General features: G+C 41.3%; 1 protein-coding gene across 6 annotated transcripts in view; it reads right to left on the minus strand.

Moving 5' to 3' along the window:
• FN1 (fibronectin 1) overlaps window positions 1–27,305 on the minus strand; it is a 160,757-nt gene that overhangs the window by 54,141 nt on the left and 79,311 nt on the right. For all 6 annotated transcript variants that reach the window (XM_083354336.1, XM_083354335.1, XM_083354334.1 and 3 more), the window contains exons 14-20: window positions 21,255–21,379; window positions 19,529–19,706; window positions 18,074–18,250; window positions 16,490–16,618; window positions 16,296–16,385; window positions 15,755–15,949; window positions 14,317–14,589 (exon numbers count right to left, since the gene is read on the minus strand). In XM_083354336.1, coding sequence (XP_083210462.1) covers window positions 14,317–14,589; window positions 15,755–15,949; window positions 16,296–16,385; window positions 16,490–16,618; window positions 18,074–18,250; window positions 19,529–19,706; window positions 21,255–21,379 — 1,167 coding nt within the window. The remainder of the gene's footprint in view (window positions 1–14,316; window positions 14,590–15,754; window positions 15,950–16,295; window positions 16,386–16,489; window positions 16,619–18,073; window positions 18,251–19,528; window positions 19,707–21,254; window positions 21,380–27,305) is intronic.

Raw genomic sequence — 27,305 nt, forward strand, 5'->3', positions numbered from 1 at the left:
AAAAAGAAGTTGGCGTTCTCTCTTCAGATGCCCACTCTACAATTAAGAAAAAAATAATCGCTAAAAGAGTTTTGGATGACTATTCAACCTACGAATATGAACTTTCAGATGTAAAGATGCTGAAGGTCTTTTAGCATTTATTACAACCAAAATCTGCATGCTGAATATAAAGGTGATTTTAAAATTTTATTCTGGGCATTGATGACACTTATATATTTGATTAAGATAGAGATAGAAACAAACAGTGCTTGGTGTTCTATCATATTAAATTTTAAGGAGGTACTGCTAAAGAAAAACAATTAATTCAGTCTAATCTAATTTGTAAATGGCTACACAGATGTCCTGCCCACCAAACAGTTCAAAAGCATGCAAACACGAGTGGATTGATAGGAACCATTTCAGTGGGAAGGTAACAGAGTTCCGTACATCTTTGGCATATAGCCATGTTGGTTACATGACTATGGAAAATGTCTTCGGACAATGCTGGCTCCCTCAGCCAAGAAACACAGATTAGTACCACATCCTAATTGGACATGATTGGACAGGGAAACCTACACAGATGAGAAATAAATTCTAAAGCTATTATCCAAAATGACAGAAGTCATGAGATAATCTTAAATTAGCCTATGATCCCTATTCTAATAAACTGATAGTTCAAACTAAATGAGCATAATATACTTATCCCTAAGTTTTTTTAAAACCTCTGGCATGTTCTTATAGTAATACACATTCACTTCTATACTGTTTCATCGTGCACAATATTTTAATTATTCTACACCATGCTGTTTATAAGATTATCAACTGAAAATGGACTTCCGGGTGGCAAGGCGTCGCCGCAGGCAGCCATTCTGGCTGTCAGCCCTGCTGGCTCCGTAGAGCCGCCGAAAACAGCGCCGATCAGCTGTTTTGGCGGCTCAGAAGCCCCCTCCTCGGGAGAAGAGGAGGGGGTGAGTGCTCAGGTAGGGGTAGAGCTCTCCGGGGCCGCCAGAGCTAAAAGTTTTGGTGGCTGAAGGATTGAGCCCCCCCGAAGCCTGAGTTTGCTCTGGACTGCGGGGCGCCTCTGCTCCGGGTTTTTTTTGGAGCAGAGCAGGGCATCAGCAACCATCCCTGCCAGCAAGAGAGAACCTTTGAGAACCTGGATGCAGGCAGAGCGATACAGGAGACCCAGGTGAAAATGAATTTATGATCTTTAACTCAATGGACTTTGTGGAGTTTGAAAGTGAAATTGCGTAGCAGGCAATTGTGGGTGAAAATGGCTGCCAAATCCTCTAAAGTTCCTAGAAGCGCGGGGGCTTCTCCGGTGCAGCAGTCTTCGTTACAAGCTTTAATGCCCCCTCCCTCTGCACCTGCACCAACTCTTACAGTTAAAGACCTGCAGGATGTGTTGCAAGAGGCTATGAAAAAGCAATCGCAACAATTAGCTGAGCTTATGGATGAAAAGCTTACAGAGCTTCTGGATGAGAAGTTAACAGAAATTAGGGCAGACATCTTACTTGCATTTCAAGGCATGGCTGTATGCATAGAATGCTTGGACGAGAGAGTGGAAGATCTCAGCCAAAATAATATTAGATTAGATGCAAAAATGACAGAGACTGAAAATGTGGTGGAGAAAATTGATAGTGATTTGACCTTGGTACAGTACCATGAGATGGAGCTTGCTGTGAGAATCAGAGGCTTAAAATAGGATCCTAAAGAAAATTTGAAGAAAATAGTTTCTGAGGCTTTGGAGGGGTGCTGGGGCGACCAGCAGATGCAATTATGGAAGATATAGATAAAATTTTCCGTGTTAATTCGTGGATTGCAAGACAAAGAAAATTACCCAGAGATGTGGTGGTTTATTTTACAAAGAGAGCAATTAGAAATGAGGTTATTCAAGCCTTTTATAATACTAAATTTGCAATTGCTGAGCAAGAAGTTTTGATTTTAAAAGAGATCCCTCCAAGAATTCTAAGGAGAAGGAAGGAATTTGCCTTTTTGGCACAAGAATTAAGACGACGTGATATTAAGTTCAGATGGGAGATACCAGTGGGTATGGTGGTGATGCATGGAGGCATGAGACATCATCTTACTACAGTGTTGCAGGCACGTGATTTCTATAGTAATGTCTTAAAAGCAGTCCCCATACCACTTTTGGAATCTACAAAGAAGAATGGTGAGGGAGAGCCTCAATTATGTAGTGAGAATTTACAAGGTGCTGAAGGAATGATGCAGATAGAAGAGAAAGCTACAGGAGTGGATCAAATTTCAGTATCATCGGAGGAGGCCAGAGACCAGAGGATGACGCGTGCTGCTTCAAGACGAATGAGACGAGAGCAAGAACATGAACAGCAGAAAGTCATGATGGCACCTCCAAAACGTACTTATAGTGAAGCTGTATTTGGAGAGAAAGAAATTTGCAAGAGAAGGACTATACTTTTTTTCTGATAGACATCAATCTTTTTCTAGGATTGACTTTATACTAATTACTAATGATTTCTTTTCCAGGATTAAGAAGATTAAGATTTGTCCAAGAACTATGTCTGATCATAGTCCAGTCTGGTTAGAGATAGACAAGGATAATAGAGATAGGCGCTCCTGGCGTCTAAATGAGAATCTGTTTAGAAATCAGGAAAATGTGGAAGAATATAAAAAACAGATGAAGGATTTTTTTAAAATTAATATGTATAAAGGTACTTCTATTGAAATGGTCTGGGATGCTAGTAAAACTTATATGAGAGGTGTGTTCATATATTTGAATAACAAATATAGACGTAATCTGGAACTTAGGAGGAAGGAATTAGAGAATGAAATCAGGGAAAAAGAAAAGGCTTTAATTTTGAATCCATCGGATGTGAAGATTAAAGAGGTAATCAATTTATTAAGGGGACAGTTCGACAAGTTGATGGCTGATCAAGTGGCAACTAACTTACGGTATGCTAGACATAATACTGGTTAGCTTATCTGTTAAGGAAGAAGCAAAGGGCTTCTAATATAGATAGAATAGAACATAAGGGTAAGGTAGTGTATCAGCAGAGTCTTATTAAGAAGACTTTTGTTGATTTTTACTCTAAGTTATATGCCAGAGATAAGATTAGTGAGGCAGATATTGATGTATATTTGATGAATGCTAATATTCCTGCTCTTACACAAGAACAAAATGAAGAGATGAATCAATTGATAACTGAGGAAGAAATTTTTTAGCAATTAAACAATTGAAAGTGGGTAAGGCACCAGGTACAGATGGATTGACTGCTGTGTATTATAAAAATTTACAGTTAGAGATGGTAAAGCCATTAAGGGAATTGTTTCAGACAATTCAAATGGGAGGAGGGGTGCCCCCGTCCTGGAAAACTGCTTTTATTTCTCTGATTCCGAAGGAAGACCAGGATGTCACCCAAGCAAAAAATTATAGGCCAATATCACTTTTGAATACGGACTACAAGATATTTGCTAAGGTTTTAGCTAACAGATTAATGAGGGTATTGCAACAAGTAATTCATGGTGATCAAACTGGGTTTATAAGTGGTAGACAAATGAAGAACAATGTGAGGCATATAGCGAGCCCCATGGTTCACCGCGGAGCTCCGGGAGATGAAGCGTCGGAGACGGGGCCTAGAGAGCCGTTGGAGATCCAGTCTATCCGAATCCGACCGATTGCGACTAAGAATCCTCACCAGGTCTTATCTCGCTGCGATAAGGGTGGCAAAATCCAACTACTTTTCCACCCTCATCGCGTCTGCAGATAATCGCCCGGCTGCCTTGTTCAGGGTGACTCGCTCCCTATTGAACCAAGAGGTGAGGGAGGAACCCTTGCAGGGTCGAGCCAAGGAATTCGGTCAATATCTGCTGAATAAAATTGCTCGGATTCGAACTGGCCTGGACTCCAACTGGGCTGAGCTGGAAGAACAAGACATGGACAGTCTTGTCGACGTCATCTGGGAGGAATTTGATCCTGTAACTCCTAAGGAAGTGGACAGGATTATGAGAAGGTTGAGCGCCTCCACATGCTTACTGGACCCGTGCCCTTCCTGGCTGGCCTATGCAGCTCGAGAGGGGACACGAGGCTGGTTCCTAGCGGTCATCTCTGCTTCTCTGAGTGAGGGTCACTTCCCCACCGCCTTGAAGGAGGTGGTGGTGAGACCTCTCCTCAAGAAGCCCACCTTGGACCCATCCTCTTTGAATAACTTTCGTCCTGTCTCCAATCTTCGCTTCCTTGCGAAGGTTGTTGAGAGCGTGGTGGCGCACCAACTTCCTCAGATCCTGGATGAAGCGGTTTATCTAGACCCGTACCAATCAGGTTTCAGGCCGGGCTACAGCACAGAGACGGCATTGGTCGCTCTGATGAATGATCTCTGGAGAGCCCAGGACAGGGGCCATTCCTCTGTCCTAGTCTTATTAGACCTCTCGGCGGCTTTCGATACCATCGACCATGGTATCTTGCTGCGACGCCTCAGGGGACTGGGAGTGGGAGGCACGGTTCTGCGTTGGTTCTCCTCCTTTCTCCAGGGTCGCTCGCAGTCGGTGCTGGCAGGGGGACAGAGGTCGACCCCGAGGCCTCTCGCTTGCGGAGTCCCTCAGGGGTCGGTCCTCTCGCCTCTCCTGTTCAACATCTACATGAAACCGCTGGGTGAGATCATTCGCAGCTTCGGAGTAGGGTGCCATCAGTATGCTGATGACACCCAGCTTTTCATCTCAACTCCAAACAATATCAGTGATGCCCTCGACGTGATGTCCCGCTGCCTGAAAGCGGTCCGGGAATGGATGGGGAGGAACAGGCTTCAACTGAACCCGGACAAGACTGAATGGCTGTACGTACCGGCAAGCCAGGATATTCAGAACGTCCCATCCCTTAACATCGGGGACAAGTTACTACCCCCTGTTGATAGGGCCCGCAACCTGGGTGTCCTCCTAGACTCGCAGCTCTCCCTGGAAGATCACATAGGAGCTGTGACCAAGGGGGCCTTCTCCCGGGTTCGACTAGTTCGCCAACTACGGCCTTATCTGGACCTGGATGCCTTACGTACAGTCACCCATGCCCTTGTGACCTCTCGCCTAGACTACTGTAACGCTCTCTACATGGGGCTGCCCTTGAGATCCACTCGGAAGCTTCAACTGGTGCAAAGTGCAGCGGCACGGACACTCTTGGGAGCCTCCCGATACTCCCATATCACACCTCTCCTCCGTGCGCTGCACTGGCTTCCGGTTGCCTTCCGTGTGAAGTTCAAGGTGCTAACAATGACATACAAAGCCCTACATGGCATGGGTCCGGACTACCTACGGGAGCACCTTCTGCCAATGTCAGCACCCCACCGTCCTGTGCGCTCCCACAGAGAGGGCCTCCTCAGGGTGCCACCGCTCAAGGAATGTCGGCTGGTGGCCCCCAGGGGGAGGGCATTCTCAGTGGGTGCGCCAGCCCTCTGGAACAGCTTACCAACCGAAATCCGGATGGCCCCCGACCTCCGCACCTTCCGGCGCGACTTAAAAACCTTCCTGTTCCAGCAGTCCGGCCTGGCATGATAGCTTTAATTGGGGTCCCAGTTTGTTTTTACTATTGTTTCTTATTGTTTAATCTGTATACATTCCTTCCTCTGTACACCGCCCCGAGTCCCTCGGGAGAAGGGCGGTTTATAAAAACAAATAAATAAATAAATAAATCAGATCCCTGCAGCGTTGATCTGAAAAAGCCTTTGATCAATTGGATTGGCAATTTTTGTTGAAAGTATTAGATAAAATGAATTTTGGGGATAAATTTTTACAACCAATTAGGACACTATATCAAAAGCAAACAGCCCGTATAATAGTTAATAATAGTTTGACTGAAGTATGTAACATTGAAAAGGGCACAAAGCAGCGGTGCCCGTTGTCACCTTTACTATTTGTTTTAACATTGGAGATATTATTGATTAAAATACGGGACTCGGAAAAAATTAGGGGAATTCAAATAAGAGATCAGGATTACAGACTGAGGGTGTTTGCAGATGATCTGGTTGTTACGGTAACTCAGCCTGAAGATTCAGTTGTAGAACTGATGGAGATAATAATGCAATATCGGAAAGTTTCTGGATTCAAGGTTAACATACAAAAAACTAAAATGTTGTCTAAGAATATGACAGTATCACAAAAGGCTGTTTTAGAACAGCTAACAGGATTTGAAATTGTTAAAAGGGTTAAATATTTGGGGATATATTTATCACCCTCAAATGTAAAGCTATATAAAAATAATTATGAAAAGTTATGGGGAAAAGTTCAAAAAGAATTGGATAGCTGGAAAAACTACAATTATCTTTATTGGGAAGAATCGCAGCAGTGAAAATGAATGTTTTGCCGAAATTTTTATTTTTATTTCAAATGATACCTATTCTTAAAAAGGATTCAAACTTGGAGGAATGGCAAAAGGGTATTAATAAATTTGTCTGGGCAGGGAAAAGGCCACGAGTTAAATTTAAGATTATGCAGGATACGCGTGAGAGAGGTGGTCTTAAAATGCCTAATCTTAAACTATACTATGAAGCTGCTGCTTTGTCAGTAATAAGTGATTGGATTAATTTAACACAAGTGAGATTATTAAAACTTGAAGGCCATGATTTGTTATTTGGTTGGCATGCATATTTATTGTATGATAAGAAGGTGGATAATGTGTTCAAGGTACATATTTTAAGATATGCTCTGTTGCGAGTTTGGAAAAAGTATAGACATAAGTTAAATTATAAGATACCTATATGGGCAATACCGAAACACGCAATAGAAAATATAAGTGTTGGGTTTAAACATGATGTGACTACATATAAGGAAATTTTAAGTTTGGAAAGGAATGTATGGCATTTGAAGCCGTATAATATCTTAAGAGAAGAAAAGATTGTACAAACTTGGTTTCAGTATGGGCAATTACAGGCCAGGTGGAAAGAAGACCAGAAAATTGGTTTTTCAATGACTGATGAAAATCTGGTAAAGCAAATTAGAGATCAAGGTCAAGCACATATTAAAAGGATATATCTTGCATTGATAGAAATTGATTCAGAGACAGAACTTGTTAAAGACTGTATGATAAAGTGGGCTCAGAATTTTCAAGAAGTCATTACAATGGATACTTGGGAAAAGATTTGGGTGAGAAATGTAAAATTTACGCAAGCTCAAAACTTAAGAGAGAACTTTTATAAAATGTTTTATAAGTGGCACTTAGATCCTAAAAAATTAGCAAGTATGTATCCGAACAGCCAGCCTAAATGTTGGAGGTGTGGTGGTGAAGATGCAACGTATTTTCATATATGGTGGACCTGTAAAAAGGTTAAAGCTTTTTGGATTAAAATCTGGTGGAATATGCAAAAGATATTTAAGAAAAGGATAAAGTTTTGTCCGCAATTGTTTTTACTGGGCATAATTACTGATACTACTGTTGTGGACACTAAGTTGATGTTGAATTTAACTACGGCAGCAAGACTTTTAGTAGGCAATATTGGAAGAAGGAAGAACTGCCGACTATAGAAGAATGGACTTTAAAAGTTTCCAACCTGGAGGAAATGGCAAAGATTTCAGCATACTTGAAAGACCATTCACAACAGAGATATATTGTGGAGTGGAAAAAATGGATTGATTATATTCAGAATAAATATGGGACTAAAAAGTTTCATCTAGCATTTGAATAAGTATTGATGTGATATTTATATTGCTTGTAGTTATTTTATAAGAGCTAAAGTGCGATAGATTTAATAGCTTATTGTTGTTTGCATAAGGTAGATTAAGATTGTTTGTATTTTTATACCTTGTATTTAGCTCTGGGAAGTCGGGGAGGGGGGAGGGGGAAGGGAGGGAGGTGTTGGGGAGGGTTGGGGAGAGGGGTTGGGAGGGGTTTGTTTTGTTAAAAAAATGTATTGTAAAACTTTTCAATAAAAAAAGATTATCAACTGAAAATGATCAGTGGAAGTACAGGGAATCTTATGCAGATTTCACAAGCAAGGTTTTAAATGTTTGAAGAATGTTTTTTCTTCAGCATTGAAAACAGTCTGGCTTCCTCACAGGGAAAAAAGCGATAAAAGAATAACTGATCCCCTTTTCCCAGTAGTAATGGGGGACTAAACTGAAATTTAATGTAGAGAAAAGTAAGGTTTTATATGTAAGGTAGGAAAAACCAAATGTACAAGTACAGATTAGGTGAAATCTGGTTCAAAAGCAGTAACTGTGAGAGGGAACTTGGAAAGCTAGTGGACAATCACTTAAATATGAGCCACCAGTGTGCAGTAGCTGCCAAAAAAAAGCTAATACAATCCTTGGTTGCATAAACAGAGGGACAGAATCAATAAAGGAGAATATTTGTAGCTCAGGGCTGAAATGAGGAGTACTTGCTGCTCTCTGAACTTGCTTGTTTTCTTGCAGACGTTTCATTACCCAAACTAGGTAACATCATCAGTGCTAGTAAAGAGTGCCATTTGCTGCCAATTTATATTCTGATGGCTTGCCTGTCAATGTTAGCAGGGATGGTCTTAGAGATTCTTTGATTGAGCTGTTTATTGTTGGCTCTTTGGCAGTTTCTTGTCTGGGGTATTGTTTACTTGATTGTTGCTCTGATGTTAACCTAGGAGTTAATCTGATCTGGGTGCTGACTGCTGGTGAAGAGGTGCTTGGGTCTTTTTGTTCCCTTTTGGGCTGGTTGATTGTCTCTTTTGCATAGTCTATAGATGTTGTTAATGTTTATGTGTTTACTGATGGCTAATTTGGAGTGCCAGGCTTCTAAAAATTCCCTGGCATTTTGGGACTTGGCCTGGTCTAGGATTGTCACATTTCTCCCAATTGAAACTATGGTTAAATCTGTCTATATCTTGTGAAATTAAAGAATTTTAAACATGTCTTCTGACTACTAGTGGGTGTTCATGGATGCATTCTGCCACTCTTTTGCCTGTTTTTCCTATATAGTGGTTGTTGCAGTTTTTACATTGTATGTTGTAGATGACTCCTGTTTTATCTTCTGTGGTTGCTGGGTCTTTTGGTTTGCTTAGGACATTCTGAGGGGCTTTAGTTGGCTTCTGTGTTATGCTTCCGTGTGGTTGTAGTAGCCTGTTGGTGGTTTCTGAGATATCCTTGATATATGACAGTGTAATTCTTTCTAGGGTTTGTGTTAGTTGTGCTGTATTGGTAGAGTGGAGAGGGGCTTATAGAATCAAGACCATGTGAAGTATTAGTACCACTTTACAAAACCTTAATAAAACCACACTTACAATACTGCAACCAGTTTTGGTCACATTATAAAAAAGATGTTGAGATTGTGGAAAGAGTGCAGAGAAGACCAACTAAATTGATAAAGGGAGCGGAGACTAAAACATATGAAGAACAGTCGCAGAAATTGGGTAGCTCTATCCTAGAGGGACGCGGTGGCTCAGTGGGTTAGGACGCTGAGCTTGTCGATCAGAAGGTCGGCAGTTTGGTGGGTCAAATCCTGAGTGCCGCGTAACAGAGTGAGCGCCTGTTACTCGTCCCAGCTTCTGCCCACCTAGCAGTTCGAAAGCACGTAAAAATGCAAGTAGAAAAATAGGGACCACTACGGTGGGAAGGTAACAGCGTTCCGTGTGCCTTTGGCATCTAATCATGCCGGCCACATGACCACGGAGACGTCCTCGGACAAACGCTGGCTCTTCGTCTATGAAACGGAGATGAGCACCGGCCCCTAGAGTCGGAAACGACTAGCACGCATGTGCGGGGGAACCTTTACCTTTACCTTTATCCTAGAGAAAAGAAGGACTAGGGATGACGTGATAGCAATGTTTCAATATTTGAGCGGCTTCCACAAAGAAGAGGGGGTCAACCTATTTTCCAAAGCACCAAAAGGCAAGACAAAAAACTATGAATGCAAACTAATCAGGCAGAGAACCAACCTAGAACTAAGGAGAAACTTCCTAACAGTAAGAACAATTAATCGGCGGAATAGTTTGCCTTCAGACGTTGTGCAAGCTTCATCACTGAACAGCCACTTGCCTGAAATGGTATAGTCTCCTGCTTGAGCAGGGGGTTAGACTAGAAGACCTCCAAAATCCCAATATTATTCTGTGTTCTCAGATAAATAAACTGCCAGAAATCTATTATTAGCTCTAACCAAGAATTCTTTCTATTAAAATAGCATTTGGTATCCAATTCATTATCCGCTTGCAACTTGCTCTCAAGTATACAATCAACTTACATGGGAGCACAGAAAATTTTCTTCAAAGTCATACTAATTCTGCCCCTTAATTGATCTATTGAAGTGATCATGAATAATTAAACAAGAATTTGATGTGAATTCCTGATTTAATTTGACCTTTAAGTTTTATAACAGCACAATCTAAAATAACAATTAAATTATTCTTTAGGGGAAAAAAATCTCAAACCAGAAAGGCAGCAAGAACAGTAAAAAGATTTCTTATTTCAAGGAAGGGAGGGAGGACAAACGCATGTACACGTGTACATACTTTTCTCCTTTCTTGCCACAAAGAATCAGGCATGCAAAGATAGACTATGTTCTACATCAGACATGTCAAACACAAGGCCCGGGGGCCGGATCCGGCCCGCGAAGTGGTTTCATGTAGGTACTGGTAACGGTATTCAAAGCACTCCATGGCATGGGGCCGGAGTACCTCAGGGAACATCTGCTGCCGGCATCAAGCTCCCTGCGCCCTGTGCGTTCCCACAGAGAGGGCCTCCTCAGGGTGCCACCGATCAGAGAATGTCGATTGGTGGCCCCCAGGGGGAGATCCTTCTCTGTGGGCGCTCCGGAGCTGTGGAATCAGCTACCGGTAGAGCTCCGGACGGCGCCCGATCTTCGCTCCTTTCGCCGCGATCTCAAGACATTTTTGTTTGTACAAGCAGGCCTAGCCTGAGGGGGAGTGTTGGGGTTGTTTTATCTTTCGTTTTTTTAATTTTTCTGGGGGTTTTTAACGTTGTATTTATATTGTTTTTAACTAGGGCAATTGTTTAATCTGTTTTTTAATGTTTGTATTTCCTATTTTATTCTGCCCTGTGAACCGCCCTGAGTCCTCAGGGAGAAGGGCGGTATATAAATGTTATTAAATTAATTAAATTAAATTAAATGTGGCCCGCGAAGCCATCCTGGAAACAGTGAGGGAATGACCCCCACTGCCTTGGCCCTGGCCCAGAAACCCTCCTCCTGCCAGAGACCCTCAGATCTGTCCCACTCCTGCCCAGGCCCCCATAGGCACCCTTGATGCGAACGATGTAGAGCTGGCCATGCCCACCCAGTAGGCCATACACACTTTAGCCACACCCACACAGTAGGCCACACCCACCCAGGCCACACCCACCCGACCCCCTGAGGGCAACTGCAATGCTGATGTGGCCCTCAATGAAATTGAGTTTGACACCCCTGTTCTACATTGACTTTCCTCCCTTCTCGTCCAAGACAAATGAAGACAAGGGAGAGAGTAGAGGTGTCAAGCTTGAAGCGTGCACACAGTGTTGCCACCCTTACTGCTTCTTAGCTTGCCAAGCACTAAGGGGAGGGGAGGGGGGAAATGCAATGCAGACTCCAGACAACAAGAAATTTGACTGTGTGAACCAAGGACATTTCAGTAGGTGTTTATCAATTCACAGAGACACTTTTTCATAACAAATTTTTGACACTTGATTGTACAATGTGAAATGCACTAATAGGGGGAGGGAGAATTGTGTGTTTTAATTATAGCAGTTCACACGGGAAATAACCAGTGCTGGTTTTGCTTTTAATCGTGCCGAAATGATGTACTCAATGAAGTTTTACATAGAGAGATTGAATCATCTCGTCAGTGCTTACTTGATTCTGTTCGTTAGTCGGAACCATGACATTAAACCAGCTCTGAACTAAAACAATTATAGCCCAGGTGTCCTGAGCTCCTACAGCCTGTCCAGTTACCTATGGAAGAGCTATGAAGACTCAGGGGAAGATGGCCACGGTGGAACATAAGGGAGAGCAGGTGGCTAAATCTGGGATGGGACTGGTGAAGGAGAGCCCGATCACAGGACAAGTGGACTCCAATCCCCAGACTATGGTGACCTGTCTGAAGGAGTGTGTGGAGAAGACCGGGAAACCAGCAGTGCGGGAGGAGACCAGAGCAGCAAGGGGCTTCTGGCAGACGGGAGTAGAGTGGCGGTAGAGTGGTGGTATCTGGCGGCTTACTGTAGCCCATCGAACAGCTGCGAGAGAGGTTCAGTGGATTGGATGTGCAGGGAATGAAGCCAACATGGAGGAAGGAGAAGCCTTCCGGAATAGTGTCCAGCCAACCTTCAGCAACCATCCCAGCTCTGTTACTGCAACCTCAACAGAGGACAGGGGGTACTGCAACCAAAGGAGCGGCCAGCCCCCTGCGGATCACCAGCCCCCAGCCTGGCCCAGCTCCAAGGCAGGGAGCCATTGGACCCCAGCGGGTGGCAGCCCAACCCTGTGGAACCGCTGACCAACCACTGCCACAGCCAGTGGCTGCTGGTGCCCAGTCATGGCCTTTCCCTCACAGAATGGGGTGGCTGCAGGGATATTGGGCCATCCTGGGGGTCCTGGAGCTCCTGCCGATCAAGGCCATATTTGATGGAGTCTGGATAAATTAGCGTTCTTCTTGAACCAGGTGTGGGTACACATGGATCGATACAGACTGGCATACGTCGACAACGCAACCTGTGTGAATGTCATTGTGGCGAATCTTGGGGGAGAAGCAGCAGAGTGGGTGACGGCCCTCCACAATGAAGGAGACCCAAGTTGAGAGAAACTGACACCTTCCTAAGGGAGCTCAGAGACAGGTTTGGAGATGACACGCAAGTCTGAGATCTGCACCATCAAACAAGAGAGCAGGCTGGTAATGGAGTACATTCGTGAATTTTGGAGACTGGCAAGGAAGCTTACAAACAGTATGAAACCTAGGATTGCGAGTGAGGAAGCTGACCACCCCATGAAGTTCAAGCAAGTCAACAGCTCCCTGTTGGGTGGGCTATCCCCTTCCTACCTAACTGAGCCAGTGCATCTAAGGCTGGGGAACTACAAAGAAACCATTCAGTTTGTGGTGGCCCCAAAGATGGCAGAGGCTATGATACTGGGGTTATCCTGGCTGTCCAAGTGAAACCCTGCTGTGCACTGGGGGAAAGATGCGAGGCGGTGGTGATGGTAGGGACGAGCCCCCCCCCAAAGAAAGAGCCTAAGCAGCATAGAGATAAGGGGAAAGGGAGTGAGTGCATGAGAGTGGCATCCAAGCGGTTGTTGAAGACACAACCCATCCTAGAGAAATACTGGGACCTAGCAGAGATGTTGAGTAAAAGGGAATGTGACACCCTATCTTCCCATCACCCCATGGCCTGTGCAATCGAGATTTTACCAGGAGCAAAACTCCCCAAGCCTAAAATGTTCTCTAGAATGCCTAGAGAGATGGGAGAGCTAAGGGAATACATTGAGAAGAACCTAGCCAGGGGTTTCATCCAAGCCGCCAAGTCTTGGGTGGTGGCCCCCGTGCTGTTTAAAGAAAAGAAAGGTGGGTCTCTAAGATGTGTGGATTTTTGTGGGATAAACAGTGTGTGCGTGGAAAATATGTACTCCCTTCCCCTTAGGAAAGACATGTTGGGCCACTTGGCAAAGGGGAAGATATTCACGAAGTTTGATCTGAGAGAGGCATATTACCAGGTAAGAATCAAGGAAGGCAATGAACGGAAAACTGCCTTTAAATGCCAGCTGGGATGCTACCAATTCAAAGTAATATACTATATGAGTACCTATACCAAGAGGTCCTAGTGTATCTTGATGAAATTCTCATCTATTTTGAGACAATGGAGGAACATGTGAAATTAGCATGATAAGTGCTGAAAAAACATTTGAAGTTTAAACTGTATGCCAAGTTGTCAAAATGCAATTTTCATAAGACCAGCTTAGACTACCTTGGTTATAGGATATCTTGTGAAGGGGTAGAAATGGACTGATGCATGGTTCAGTGCCCACCAAGGAGAATTAACTGAAAGCTTACAAAGGCTTAAGAGGCTTACATAGCAGTTGTAGATATCTTGTTCACTTCTATCTGTTACCACTCTGAGGAGTGCCATTACTTTCCTGGAGTTTCCAGACCCACCTTCTAGACTTGTGCATTGTTTAAATAGAAAAAAGTGCCCTGATATAGCTGCTTAGATGCTGGAAATGCTTGGAAATTCACCCCCCTGTTCTTGCTGACTCCTTTAGAAAAATTTTGCTGAGGGGAAGGCTTGGACTACAGGATTGTAGACCTCTCGCTGCTTAGCAAAGCCAATGGATTCATCCTAATTTTTTTATTACAGGCTTTGTGAAATGATGTAATTTCTGACAGGGTAAATTTGTGGAAAATCGATACACTGAATTAGAGGAAACAGACTTACTTGTTGTTTGTTCTCCAGTTAATGGTTCACTTTCTGTGTTTTGTCCTATAGCGTAGATCTTGAAAATATATGTTGTTCCAGGCAAAAGTTCTGTAACCTCAGCAAATGTATATCTGCTAACGGGTAGTCTCTGACCATGTTCCCCAGGGCGGTTAACTGGAATAACCTCCACACGATAGCCAATCACTGCACTGTCAGGGGGGCTCCACATGATGGTGATTTTGTCACTGGCAACTTCCAGAAATTGAAGTTGCTGTGGAGGATGAATCTCATCTAGCCAAACAGATGTACAAGATAAAATGTTTAATGAGGACTATATGCTGGAAAACAAAAACTTTGACAATGCATCATCACAACTACCCTCTTCCTTCTATCCCACTTCAAAATTAATCTCTCAGCAAAAACTGCCACTGATCCTTTTTTCAATGTTCCTTGAAATCCCATAGTCCATGAAAAGTGCTCTTATTGACGACAAATCCAGCCTATAGCTTTCTATCTTGCCAAGAAATCTTTGTCACTGAGATGCAGACAGTGATATAAAATAAAACAGTGGAAAACTTAAGTGTTCATTTACATAGTTCTATTCTCCAAGATTGACTACCAGATAAAAAGTAGAAGCAAATATATCTCATTTTCTGGATCACTCAAAACTAGAAAAGCAAACATTTGCTATATCAAAAACTAGAAATTATTATTATTTAAATCAATTCAATTTTAGTTCTTGAAAGCCAGTTTGTTTTAGTGGTTAAGGCACAGGCTACAAACAGGAGACTGAGTTCTAGTCCCGCCTTAGGCAGGAAAGCTGGCTGGCTGGGTGACCTTGAGACAGTCATTCTCTCTCTCTCAGCCCACAAAGTCAGGATCAGATAACAAGCCAGTCAGACAGTCACTGTTGCAACCAAATGGATAAACACTCAATTGATTTGAAAAGAGTGGACTTTGCATTTGCGGGAAAACACTAGGAAAAATAAACAATCTGTTCTTGTAATATATGTAACCTTTTAAAGATGACTCCATCATTCTTAATAATTGCTTTCCCCTGTGCCTAGTAGTTTGTATTTTTAATTATAGGTTGTTTATATAAGGCTTGTTTTTAAATATTTGTTGTCTTATCATTGTACATTGTCAAGAGTCAGTTTTTGCAAATGGGCAACTATATAAATTTGTTAAATAAAGTGAATAAATAGATCAGGGGTTCCCAACCAGGGGTGCGAGATGATATTCCAGGGGGTGCAAAAACTTGGGTTTTCAAAATTATACTGTATATGCATAATTTGTTGCCGTTATTTCAAACTTTTGTAAGTGGTGGAAGCCGCTGAAATAGATAAATGCAATAAATAAATACTGTCTTGAAGAGAACAATTCTGGAATCCAAGAAGGAAAAAAGAGAACATACAAAAAAAAACAAAATCACAAAATTACAAGAATAAATTAATACCTGCCCTTGGCACTCCTGTGGTTTTCTGCTGAATGAAAATAGGAGTGCTTTCCTGGTTCTCTTCCACAGCATAAATACTGATATTGTACTGAACACCAGGCATCAAGTCACTGAGTGTCACAGATGTTGCAGATTCAGGGAGATTGAGTTCTGTACTGCTACCTTCCACGGAAGGAGTATAAACAATGCGGTAACCTTGTATAGCAAAAACATGGGAGTCAGCCCACAGCACAGTCAAAACAGATTTGGTGTTTGTCCATATGCTAAACTACCCATCTTTGTTCAGACCATCTTTTTTTGGTAAATCATAGTTTTGGGATGTAGTGAGTCTACATCAAGTATAATTTATAAACAAGGAAAAGGCCGCTTTATAAATCAAATTCTAAATTGTCCCGTTTCAGCCAGACAGTAAGGCCAGTCCAGCTTCAGGTGTACAATTTTCTTTGGCTGTCAGATATGCTTAACACTTTCCTCTTACAAATGGAAGAAATCCACCCAGGCCCCCCAAGTTCCGAAGCAGATATAGGCTGACAATTCAGACCTGTGATTGGAGCTTCTGGTCTGCTCCAGCTGACAAGAATTGAAGTATCATCAACATTTTCTACAAGATGATCAGGAGGAGCATCAGGTGCTGTGTAAAGACATAATAATTAAGAAAGTTGATTGATCAGCTTTCAGCAAGAAAATGCCCATATCCATCTGCCCCTATCTGATAGCCTGTTTGTTCAAACATACCTGTTGTTTGTGTTGTTGAAAGAATTAGATTTTGCTCTCCTTCCTCTGAAATTTGATAGACTTTGATAATGTAGCTACGACCCGGAAGCAAGTTGGGAATGCTAACCGAATTGACTGTGTTTGGAAGATCTTTAGAAAAAGAAAAAATAGTAAGGCATAGATTACATTCTTTAGTGAAAATGAATACAAATTTCATTCAATTAATATACTTATAGTAACAGAAAATTGAATGGCATTAGAATTTTCCTTGTTTATCTCACAAAATTTCAGATCAGAATACTTCCATAAGTTCATATGAATTTCTTCTGAATGTCTTATTTTGGATAACAATTGTGAGAGAAATTCTGAAAGTAGCAACTTCCAAGGTTGTCCAGCTGAAGCCCCTTTATTGTCCACATGTAAAGGGATGTGGCGCTTCAAGGGGCAATCCTGAAGGGGGCTCTCCCTTGGGAAAGCCAAGCAGTTGATCTTTATGTATGAGCATCAGGAGATAAACAGGAAAGAGATGCTTTCATTTATAGGCTTTATCAAATATTGATATTAACTCTTGTTGTAAGATGTGCCATATGTGCCGTGGACGGGGATTACAATGTTGGATCCGGTCATAGGGAGATAACTTTGACAACTGCACCTTCCTAACTTATTGTATGCATTACTTGCAGCCAATATATCTCAGGAAGTGGAAGAAGATATGGGCTTCTGCCTGTTTTTCAACCTCTGCTTCTTCTGATTACACTGGACAGTAGCCCCATAGTAAAGAGAGCTTGATTAATGTCTCTTTGGACATGCAACACATTTCCACTTTCTTAAAGAATTAAAAGGATTATATTTAAATAAGCTCTCCCTTGGCCCAGATTTCTCTAATTATAGGGAAGTTTGTACTGTTCCATTCTTATGTAAGGTGATTAAGAATGCAGCTTCAGATCTATTTTGATGAAACTATATGGACTCACTTTAATTATTCTTTTCTCTGGATAATGATATCGAGACTTCTTTGGGGAATGTGTTATATTGTATATTTTGTCAGACTTGGGTGACTGCTTCCATTGCACCAATGGAGTATCTTTGAAAGTAGACACATAACAATAGCAATAGCACTTAGGTTTCTATACCACTCCACAATGCTTTTACACACTCTCCAAGCATATTGCCCCCAACAATCTGGGTCCTCATTTTACCAATCTCAGAAGGACGGAAGGCTGAGTCAATCTTGAGCCCCATCAGAATCAAATTCCAGGCTGTGGGCAGTACTGCAGTACTGCATTCTAACCATTGCGATACATGAGAACCAAAACCCTTTTAATGATTAAGAAAGAGATGCATTGATTGTGGATTTACATATTCTGAAGCACTGCTTCTGAAGGAAATTTTCAGTAGAGATTTGCCTGACTGCAGGCTATAAATGCATTTGAATATACATTCAAGAAGTTCTATGAACTTTCAGATTCAGACTTATGGGATTTAGAGTCTGAATAGCAGACACTATCCAGGCTAGTTATACAAGGTAAGAATTTCAGGATATGAGAGATTAACTTTATTTATGCCATCTGATTCTGTGACTCATTAGATTGGGTATCTTCTTACCAAGATATTTAGGTTCATCACCATCTTCACTCAGTTCATATTCCACACGAAATCCTGACACAGTGTCTGAGGCAGAAACCCAAGAGACTACAAAGCTATTAGCTGTGATTTCTGTGACAGATTCAGAAATAGAGACGACAGATGGAAGGGCTGTTGTTTCTCCCACCACACGACTAGCTGCAAAGTAAAGATCAAAGTATAAAATGGCAGTGTTTTTTATGGAGACTTGACTCTTTGGTTCTGTTTCTGTTCATGAAAAAATTAAGTACAATTTCTATAACTTTTTAACTGATAAAATAAACTGTACAGTTAAACTGATAGTAAAAAATAAATAACACATTCAAAAACAGAGTGGTATTTCCATCCATGATTGGATGGGCAGAAAATAGTAACCATGTATGACAGGCAAGTCTGACTTCTAGCCACAAAAAGTAATTAATATCTGCAAATTTGGGGACAGATACTCAGCTGACAATATATTGTGAAAAAACACTATGTAAGCTAAAAATGAATGCAGATTTATCCTCATTACTACTACTGCTATAAGTAGTACTTTAATATTGCCATTAATTCAGGATTAGAATCAATGACACATGTCTATAATCATCCATTATAATAAGAAATTTTAACTGAATCACGTTCTTTAAGAAGAGGGAGATAATGGAGAATTATTAAGGGCAATGGAAGTTAAGACAAATCCTACAGCTATTAGCACTCTATTTAGAATAGCAGAATTTATATTTTAGTTTCAAGCAAGGGTAATCTTGATTGAAAACCGCAACACAGAGAAAGTGCCAGAAGCCAGCAACATAATTACAAAAGCAATAAATTATGTCTTCATTCTGTCTTAGAGTCAGAAGGGATAGAAACTAAACAGAGCTAAAAGATGTAACAAAGGTACATTGCTTTGCCCTGCAAGTTAATGTTCACTTTCAAAATTGTGTTTATTTGTTTGTTTATGTATTACATTTTACTTCTATACTTCCATAAGTGTGTAAACTTCAATGTTTACATTAACATATACAGTTGAAACAATATAAAAGGTAGTCCTCAACTTACAACCCAAAGTTATAATGACACTGAAAAAGTGACTTATGACCATTTTTCATACTTACGATGTTGCAGCATTCCCATGGTCATGTGATCAAAATTCAGATGCTTGGCAACTGACTCATATTTATGCTAGTTGAGTGTACTGGGGTTATGTGATCATCTTTTGCAATCATCTGACAAGCAAAGTCAATGGGGAAGCCAGATTCACTTAACAACTGTGTCACTAAAACTGCAGTGATTCACTTAAAAACTGTGGCAAGAAAAGTCATAAAATGGGGCAAAGCTCCCTTAACAGTCTCACTTAGCAACAGAAATTTTGTAGTTGTAAGTCAAGGACTACCTGTAATGCAAATAAACAGTCCAGGGTAATAAAATGCAATAAAGACAAATCAGAACACTTACATGAAACAGCTGTTGTACTAGAGGTGGTGAATTCAAAACGGGTGATTTCTCTCTGACCATAATGCTGCACACTTATAAGCTGTCCCTCATAAAGGACACCAGGTTTCAGACCTGAGATTGTGTAGGAATTTAAATAACCTGGAATTCTAGCTTCTTTCCACTGCACTCTGGAATTTTTCTAATGGAATTAAACATAATGGATATCAGCATGAGAATACTCAGTAACAGAATTCTGCAATTTTCTTTCTACTATGGTTATTGCTACTGGCTTTAATTATTATTTTAGCAATAATGTTTGGAAAAGAACAAACATCATCTGCAAAAACACAGAGCAAGCAAATACTATTTTTTGTCTTCAAACTCTATGTGCATTTCAGTGGAAGGGGAGAAATGGATTTCTGGGACTGCAGTGTGAGTTATTTGGAAGGACAAGCTGTTGTTACCCAAAGATGGGTAACAAAGAGTTTGGCCAGAGATAACAGACTTGTGTAGGAAAGCTTTCAGCTGAATCCTGGGAGAACTGAAAAAGCCCTAAAATCTGACTGCTGATAAGCATTCTTCTATCCTAAAATAATACAGGAATGTGAGTGAAATAGAGCTTATTAAAACACCCAATGAATAGCCAATGAAGAATTCATTCACACATTCATTAACAGTCAAAAATGAAGAAATGAATAAAATGAATTTATACTGATGTAAAAGATGGCAAATGTGACAATAGTTGAAATTGAGATCTGATAATTTCTCAATTGGAATACAATGCACAATTTGATCAAAAGAAAAACAAAAAAAGAAAAGGAAGATATATGCTCTAAGATAAAAATATGCACAGCTCAAATATCAAAATATTAAAAAATCTAGAGGGAGAGAAGGGAAGATAAACATAATACCCAATCCTGATGCAATTAAACACAGCATCTATTACTATTCCAGCCAAAATGGTTTGTTTAAAATAAATTATGTATTTTATTTTATTTTATTGCATACAATGTCAGGGAAATCTACAAATGCTAGACACCATGTAGTTCTGACAGCCTAGATTGCTAGCTCATTCTATTGGGCATTTGCGTCCCTATCCTTGGCAAACCGCAGGGGGCAAACTAACTTACACCAAGCTGACTAGCAATGCTCACTCGGTTTGCTGGCTCTTCCAGGCATCTCTGCCAATCTCACTTTGCCTCAGGTTACATTGCCTTGTATCCAGCCAGGTTCAGAGCGCCACCTTCTGCTCTCCGCACACATGAACACAATTAGTTTTTCCCACCAAAGTGGTACCCATTTATCTACTTGCAATATTGCATGCTTTCGAACTGCTCGGGGAGCAGGAGCCAGTGAACAAGCAGTGGTATGACACCCTGGCCGGCAGTTCCAGTGTCATTAAGCCACTGAGTCACTGTGTCACCAGTATAAATAATGTAGGCTGTGCTTCATAAATCCTGTTACCTGCTTCAAGAAGCAAATTTCTAAAGAGAACACACATAAGTCCAGAAAAATTGGTGTCTCTTTTAAGGCATCTGTCTATCAATCCTGACACACTGCTCAATCTCTTGCACCACAGAGTATGTCCTTAGCCAAGTTACAAAGCACTGCCAAGTATTAAAATAAATCTAAACTTAGAAATAAAATCTTTTTTTATGATCTAGTTGAATTGTAATTATAAATCTGTAAGAAATTCTGAATGTATGAATGAAGAAAATGTTGATCAGTATATGACAAAAAGACTTACCGGTTTCCAGCGAAGAATATAATTGGAAATGTGAGAGGACTCAGGTGCAATCCACTGGATAGGATGAGAATCAGGCTGAATTGGAACGTCTGTGATAATCACCTGAACAGGATGACCAGGGGAACCTAAAATTATTAAGATTATCCTTATTAGTTTAAAGTCTGTTTGCTACCTCTTAATAGTCTTTCCAATTTTGGCTACACGTAAAATATCATATTTTCATGAACTATTTTTCACAAAATGTTTCACTTTTAGTTACCTTTGCAATGAGATCTGTAGCCAAACTGATTGAGGGGTGCAAATAAAAGGTGTATCTTCTTTCCTATCAATGAGTCTAGGCATCAAAAATTAGGACTCTATATGTAGGAGTTTTAAACATTATTCTTTCCTCTTTTGTTTTAGGAACTGGTCCCCTAAACCAGGGCTTTTCAACCTGTGGCATGCATACCACTGGCGGAACTTCGGCACCTGGCAGGTAGTACACGTACAATGGATTTAAAAGCACTGTAAAAAAAAGTGTAAAAGTGGATGAGTTGAAGCAGCGGCAGCACCAAAGAGGAAGAGTCAACTGGAGCCAAAATGTTGCCTGGGCTCTGCTGAGAGCCCAGGAGCAGTGTGCACGACTCCAGCTGATTGGTGCGTGGGGTGGGCTTGGGGGTCGCCGGCAGTCACACACAGTCTTCGGGTGAAGATTCAGCTGGAGCTGTGGCGTTGCCGAGGCTCTGCTGAGAGCCCAGGATCAGCCCACACAACTCCAGCTGATCAGCACTACCAGTGCACCCAGAAGAGAAGAAGAAGAGGGGGGGAGAGAGGAGAGGATATAGAAGAAGGGGGGAGGGGAGAAGATATAAAAGCAGCCGGTTCTGCATGCAGCGCAGCAGTTGAGGGGTTTGGGACTCCATGCTCTCCAGTTGAGTTTCTTCCTATTAGGGGACCCTAATAGGCCAGAAGCCACCCCAGAGGTGGCAATGAAGGAATGAATTCCCGGAGACCTTGGGGAGATGGCGGCCGACCCGATCGGTCCAGGAGAAGCCTTCCAGAAACGAACAGGAGAAAGCCTAGCTTAACTTCAGAGTCCAGCCCAAGCTGCAAGCAACCGAAGTCAAAAGCACTATTTTAAGCTGACCGTAAACAGTGTGCTTGAATCTGGGTAAGAACATAGATTTTCTCTATCCTACCTATCAACTTTCCTAAAGAGGAGAAAAAATTCCCAAGGGGAAAAAAAAAACCCTTCGAAAGTAAAGGAGGGGGATTTTTGCTCCACCCTTTTGCTAACGGAAGCGGTGAATTGAATCTTTTATGTAGAACTAAAATTTGAAAAATGAACCAGTGCTGCCACCTACTGGTGGATGAGGATTATGACAGGTATGGCTTGCATATAGGACTTGGTAAAATCTGGAAAAAAACTAAACTCTACTTGTGACCTTCAAAGTTTTAACAATAGAAAACAGCTGTGACAAAAAAGAAAATAATCTGGGCTGTAGATAAAGTGAAACTTACAAACTTTAGGGAACAAAAAAAAAGAACTTTTTTGAACTCTCTGGATTACAAGTATATTGTTAACTCTGATCTCAAAGCTATTTCCAGAGGAGGGTGGGATATGGATTCTTGGTCGTCATGGAATCAGAGATTTATAGAAAGAACTTATCAAGAAAAAATAAATACTTTTCAAGAGGAGACATATGATATGTTGCAACTAATTCAAATAAAAATGATTTCAAACCACAAAGAAATCCAAAATAACTTTGAAAATATACACCAACTCATCTCCAATTCAATTTTATACTAAAAAATAATCCCAGAAAAATATAACAGAGAAGGAACAGATAAAACAAGCAACTGAACATAAATCCGAGCATAGAGACTTAAAGAAGGAACTCTGCAAAACAAAGAAGTATGATTTAATCCAAGTGGGGAAAAATTACAAGAAATACTGGACTTGGAAAAGACAACCTATATTTCAACACTATAAAATAAAGTTGAGGATAAGAAAAAAGACTGGATAAAACAAACTGCAGAGATGCCAGGGAAAACACTAAAACTGGAGAGACAAAAAATGACAAGAGAAGCAGAGAGAAAAAGAATGGAAAAGATCCGGTCAGAGAATGTTGATTGGTGGCCCCCAGGGGGAGATCCTTCTCTGTGGGCACCCCGGAGCTATGGAATCAGCTACCGGTTGAGCTCCGGATGGCGCCCGATCTTCGCTCCTTTCGCCGCGAGCTAAAAACATACTTTTTTGAACAAGCTGGCCTGGCCTGATGGGGGATGGGGGGGTTGTTATTGTTATTTTATTGGGGTTTTAAGATGTATTTTTAGTATATGGGCATGTATTTAATTATTTTTTAACTTTTGTAATCCTGTATTTTTATTCTTGCCCTGTTCACAGCCCTGAGTGCTTCGGGAGTAGGGCGGTATAGAAATATTATTAAATTAAATTAAAATTAAATCCTCAATAAAAATGAGTGGGCAAATGCCTCTAACAAAGATACTGTACTTCACTTACTTTCTACATCTACAGTAACATCTATAAGAATATGGAAAGATTTTTTGACTCAGCAGAACATATTGATTAAGAAAGGCATTGGGCAAAAGAAAAAGGCTAAAGTGAAAATTAAGAAAATAGATGATGGGGCCTATCAGAGAGAATATTTAAAAAAGAAACACTTATTTGAAAATAGTTAAAGGTAAAGGTTCCCCCGCACATGCGTGCTAGTCGTTTCCAACTCTAGCGGATGGTGCTCATCTCCGTTTCAAAGTCAAAGAGCCAGCGCTTGTCCGAGGACGTCTCTGTGGTCATGTGGCCAGCATGACTAGATGCCAAAGGCGCACAGAACGCTGTTACCTTCCCACTGTAGTGGTCCCTATTTTTCTACTTGCATTTTTATGTGCTTTCAAACTGCTAGGTTGGCAGAAGCTGGGACAAGTAACTGGCACTCACTCTGTTACGCGGCACTCAGGATTCGACCCACCAAACTGCCAAACATCTGATCAACAAGCTCAGCGTCCTAACCCACTGAGCCACCGCATCCCTTGAAAATGGTTAAAGAAATAGAAAAATTTTGGATATGAATTTGACTTTAAGAGGGAGGAGGCCCTGAAGTAATATAGTGCTTTCTTTTTCTTTCTCCTTTTTCTTTTATTGTTGGATATGAGTAATATAAGAGTTAGAATAGTCTATATCACGGGTCGACAACCCGCAGCTCTGGAGCCGCATGCGGCTCTTTCAGCCTTCCCCTGCGGTTCCCAGTTTAAAAACTTCTGTGTTTACACCATATGGTTATCTCTGGCCTATTGATTTGTTTATAGCAATAATGGCGAACCTATGGCACGCATCCCAGAGGTGGCACTCAGAGCCCTCTCTGTGGGCACACCTGCTGCCACCCCTAGCAGCTTGCGCAGGTCCATTAGGCCACCTCCGGAGCCTGGAGTGGCAGCCCCGCCCAGCACAAAGGAGGCGAAGCAACCGGCTAGCAAGCTTGGGTTTTGGGTTGCAGTTTGGGCACTCGGTCTCTAAAAGGTTCGCCATCACTGGATTATAGCATTTTTATGGCCAGGGTAGGTTACAATAAGCTAAAAACAAAATAAGACTCTTGCAATCAGGGACTCTCTCCCCAAGACAGTGGGGCAGTGACAGAGAGGATGACCATTTAGGCTTCCTCTCAAAAGAATTCAAATGTGGCCATTTGCTTTTTAAAATTATTTTTTCTAAAAAAAACATTGCATTCTCTCCCTTTTTAGGAGCTCTTTTTTGTTTTCATGTTATCTTTTTATTTTCAGCAAGAATAGGGTCCTCAAAGGTTGGACATAGCCATACTCTATGGAATTCTAATATGAACTCTATTAACAATTGTAGTTTGGTCAATTAGCTTAATTTCCTGGGTTTTCATGATACAAAGTACCATAATATAATTACATGCTTAATTAAAATGAGTCTGCTTACTCTGCAGTTCAACAGCTTTACTGATTAGCTGACATCACTCAAAAGTAATCAGTCACTAAATCCCCAGCTCCTCTTTTTAGTTTATTTACTTTTTATAACCATCTGCATGAATTTTCCAGTTAGATGCTGATTAATTTAATTACTGAATGAGCCTACAGAATTTTGTGAATAAGGCAGAAATTCCCATAGCACGTCACCAAACAACTTACTCTGCAAAAACATCTATTTTAGCAATTAAACTCTTCCTTTTAAAAAAAAAGTTCCCCGTTTTATGTATTGGTTTGGATAAGTGCATAACAATAATACCTGTGGAATGTTTAAAAAGTTTCCATAAAAACAACCCCCCATTTCAAAAGTATTCCAACTCCCAAAGCAACACTGTTATTTGATTATGTATATATATATTTCATCGAACAAGTATATGTAAGGAAAGGCACTGACCAACGCTGAGAGTATACATATTTCACATAACTTCATTAGAAGTTTATTTTAACAGTTGGGTAAAACTTCCTGGGGCTCATTTCAAAAGCCAATGGAAGGAATCTAAGAGTTTGATTTTATTGTTCACTTCAACATTCAACAGAATGTACTATTCATCTGAACACCAAGTGGCTGGACATACAATATTTCAGCACAGATGCAAAACCACGCTGCTTAACTCCCCCATTCCCTATACTTCACTATTTTAAACTTGCTGGTACTTAGATGCCACTCTCATCCAGTAGGATGCTGAAGTGACTTACCCTCCCTTCTTACAATAAAAGTGCTTAAAATACAAAAATGTTACCTGCTTGGGTGAGGGATGAGATGACCCTGCTCTTTGAGGGAAAGAAGAATATTTTTTACATTTTCAAACCTTCATAAATATTATTCCAAACCAAATGAGGACACTTACTTGTCAAATAAACTAAATTATTGTAACTAAACTAATTATTGTAACTAAAAATGAATTAAAAATAATTTAAAACTTGATTACAAACAAGGCTTTAGAGGGCTTCTTTCCTAAAAGCAAGAAAAGAGAGCACTGAGTGCAATGGTTAAAGGAGGATCTTCAACAGCATCATTATTGATATAAAGGTAGCACCTAGCTTTTCAGGTAAGTTCCATGGAATTTGAATTGGTAACATTTCATAGATCTGCCATAGTTTTATAAGAAATAAAGATCACCCAATCCTAAACCAAATCTTGTTACTTTAGGAAGCACTAGAGCACAGGTGTCAATCTCGCCACGTCACCTGACGTGTTGCAACATATTGTGGCTCTTTTTGCATTGCTGGCAATGGGTTGGGCGCGGCTTTGGTATGATGAAACCAGCTTGTGGGCCTGCAGTTTGACACCCCTGCACTAGAGCTACAGGAAGGAAAAAATCAGAAAGCTAACTTTTCCCCTATGTTACTTCTTCAAGCCAAAGTACTGCCTTTTATGCATGATAGGCCAGTATTTTAGAAATGACTGAAAAGGCCTCAAAATGAGGTACCTCCAACAAAGACAACTGAATAAATGTGGTAAGATTTGGAATGAGACTAAGTGAGGGAATGCTTAGAAAAAATATTTTAAATATTTGTATGGGAAGTACCGTATTTTCTGGCGTATAAGACGACTTTTTAACCTATGAAAATCACCTCAAAAGTTGGGGGGTCGTCTTATACGCCCAGTCGTCTTATACGCCAGAAAATCAGCGTCTGGCATCTGTCGGGAGCCGGCAGGGCAGTCCTGCGCACGCGCGCACTCCCCGGCTGCTCCTTAGCAGCCGGGGAGTGCGTGCGCGTGCAGGACTGCCCTGCCGGCTCCCGCCAGACGTTCTTCCCTCTTGAGGCAGCATCGCTCCCCGGCTCCTAAGGAGTCCTCGGGGATGCTGCCTCAAGAGGGAAGAGCGTCGGGTCCTGCCGGCTCCCACCCGACGCGTCACTGCCTGCAGTTTTGAGCCTGAGCTCCACCGTCCAAATGAATCTCATGCAACGTCCCAACAGGCCCTCCGCTTTCAGTTTCACTTCAGATAAACAAATTAAAGGGAGATTGTTCGTACGACTCTTGGTTCCAGGACAGCGATGGAAGTAGAGGCAGTGATCAATTTCCTGTGTCCGATGGACAAATCAGGACCCAGTGACGCC

Source organism: Vipera ursinii (genome assembly GCF_947247035.1).
Source record: "Vipera ursinii genome assembly, chromosome: 1".
Classification (NCBI taxonomy): Eukaryota; Metazoa; Chordata; class Lepidosauria; order Squamata; family Viperidae; genus Vipera; species Vipera ursinii.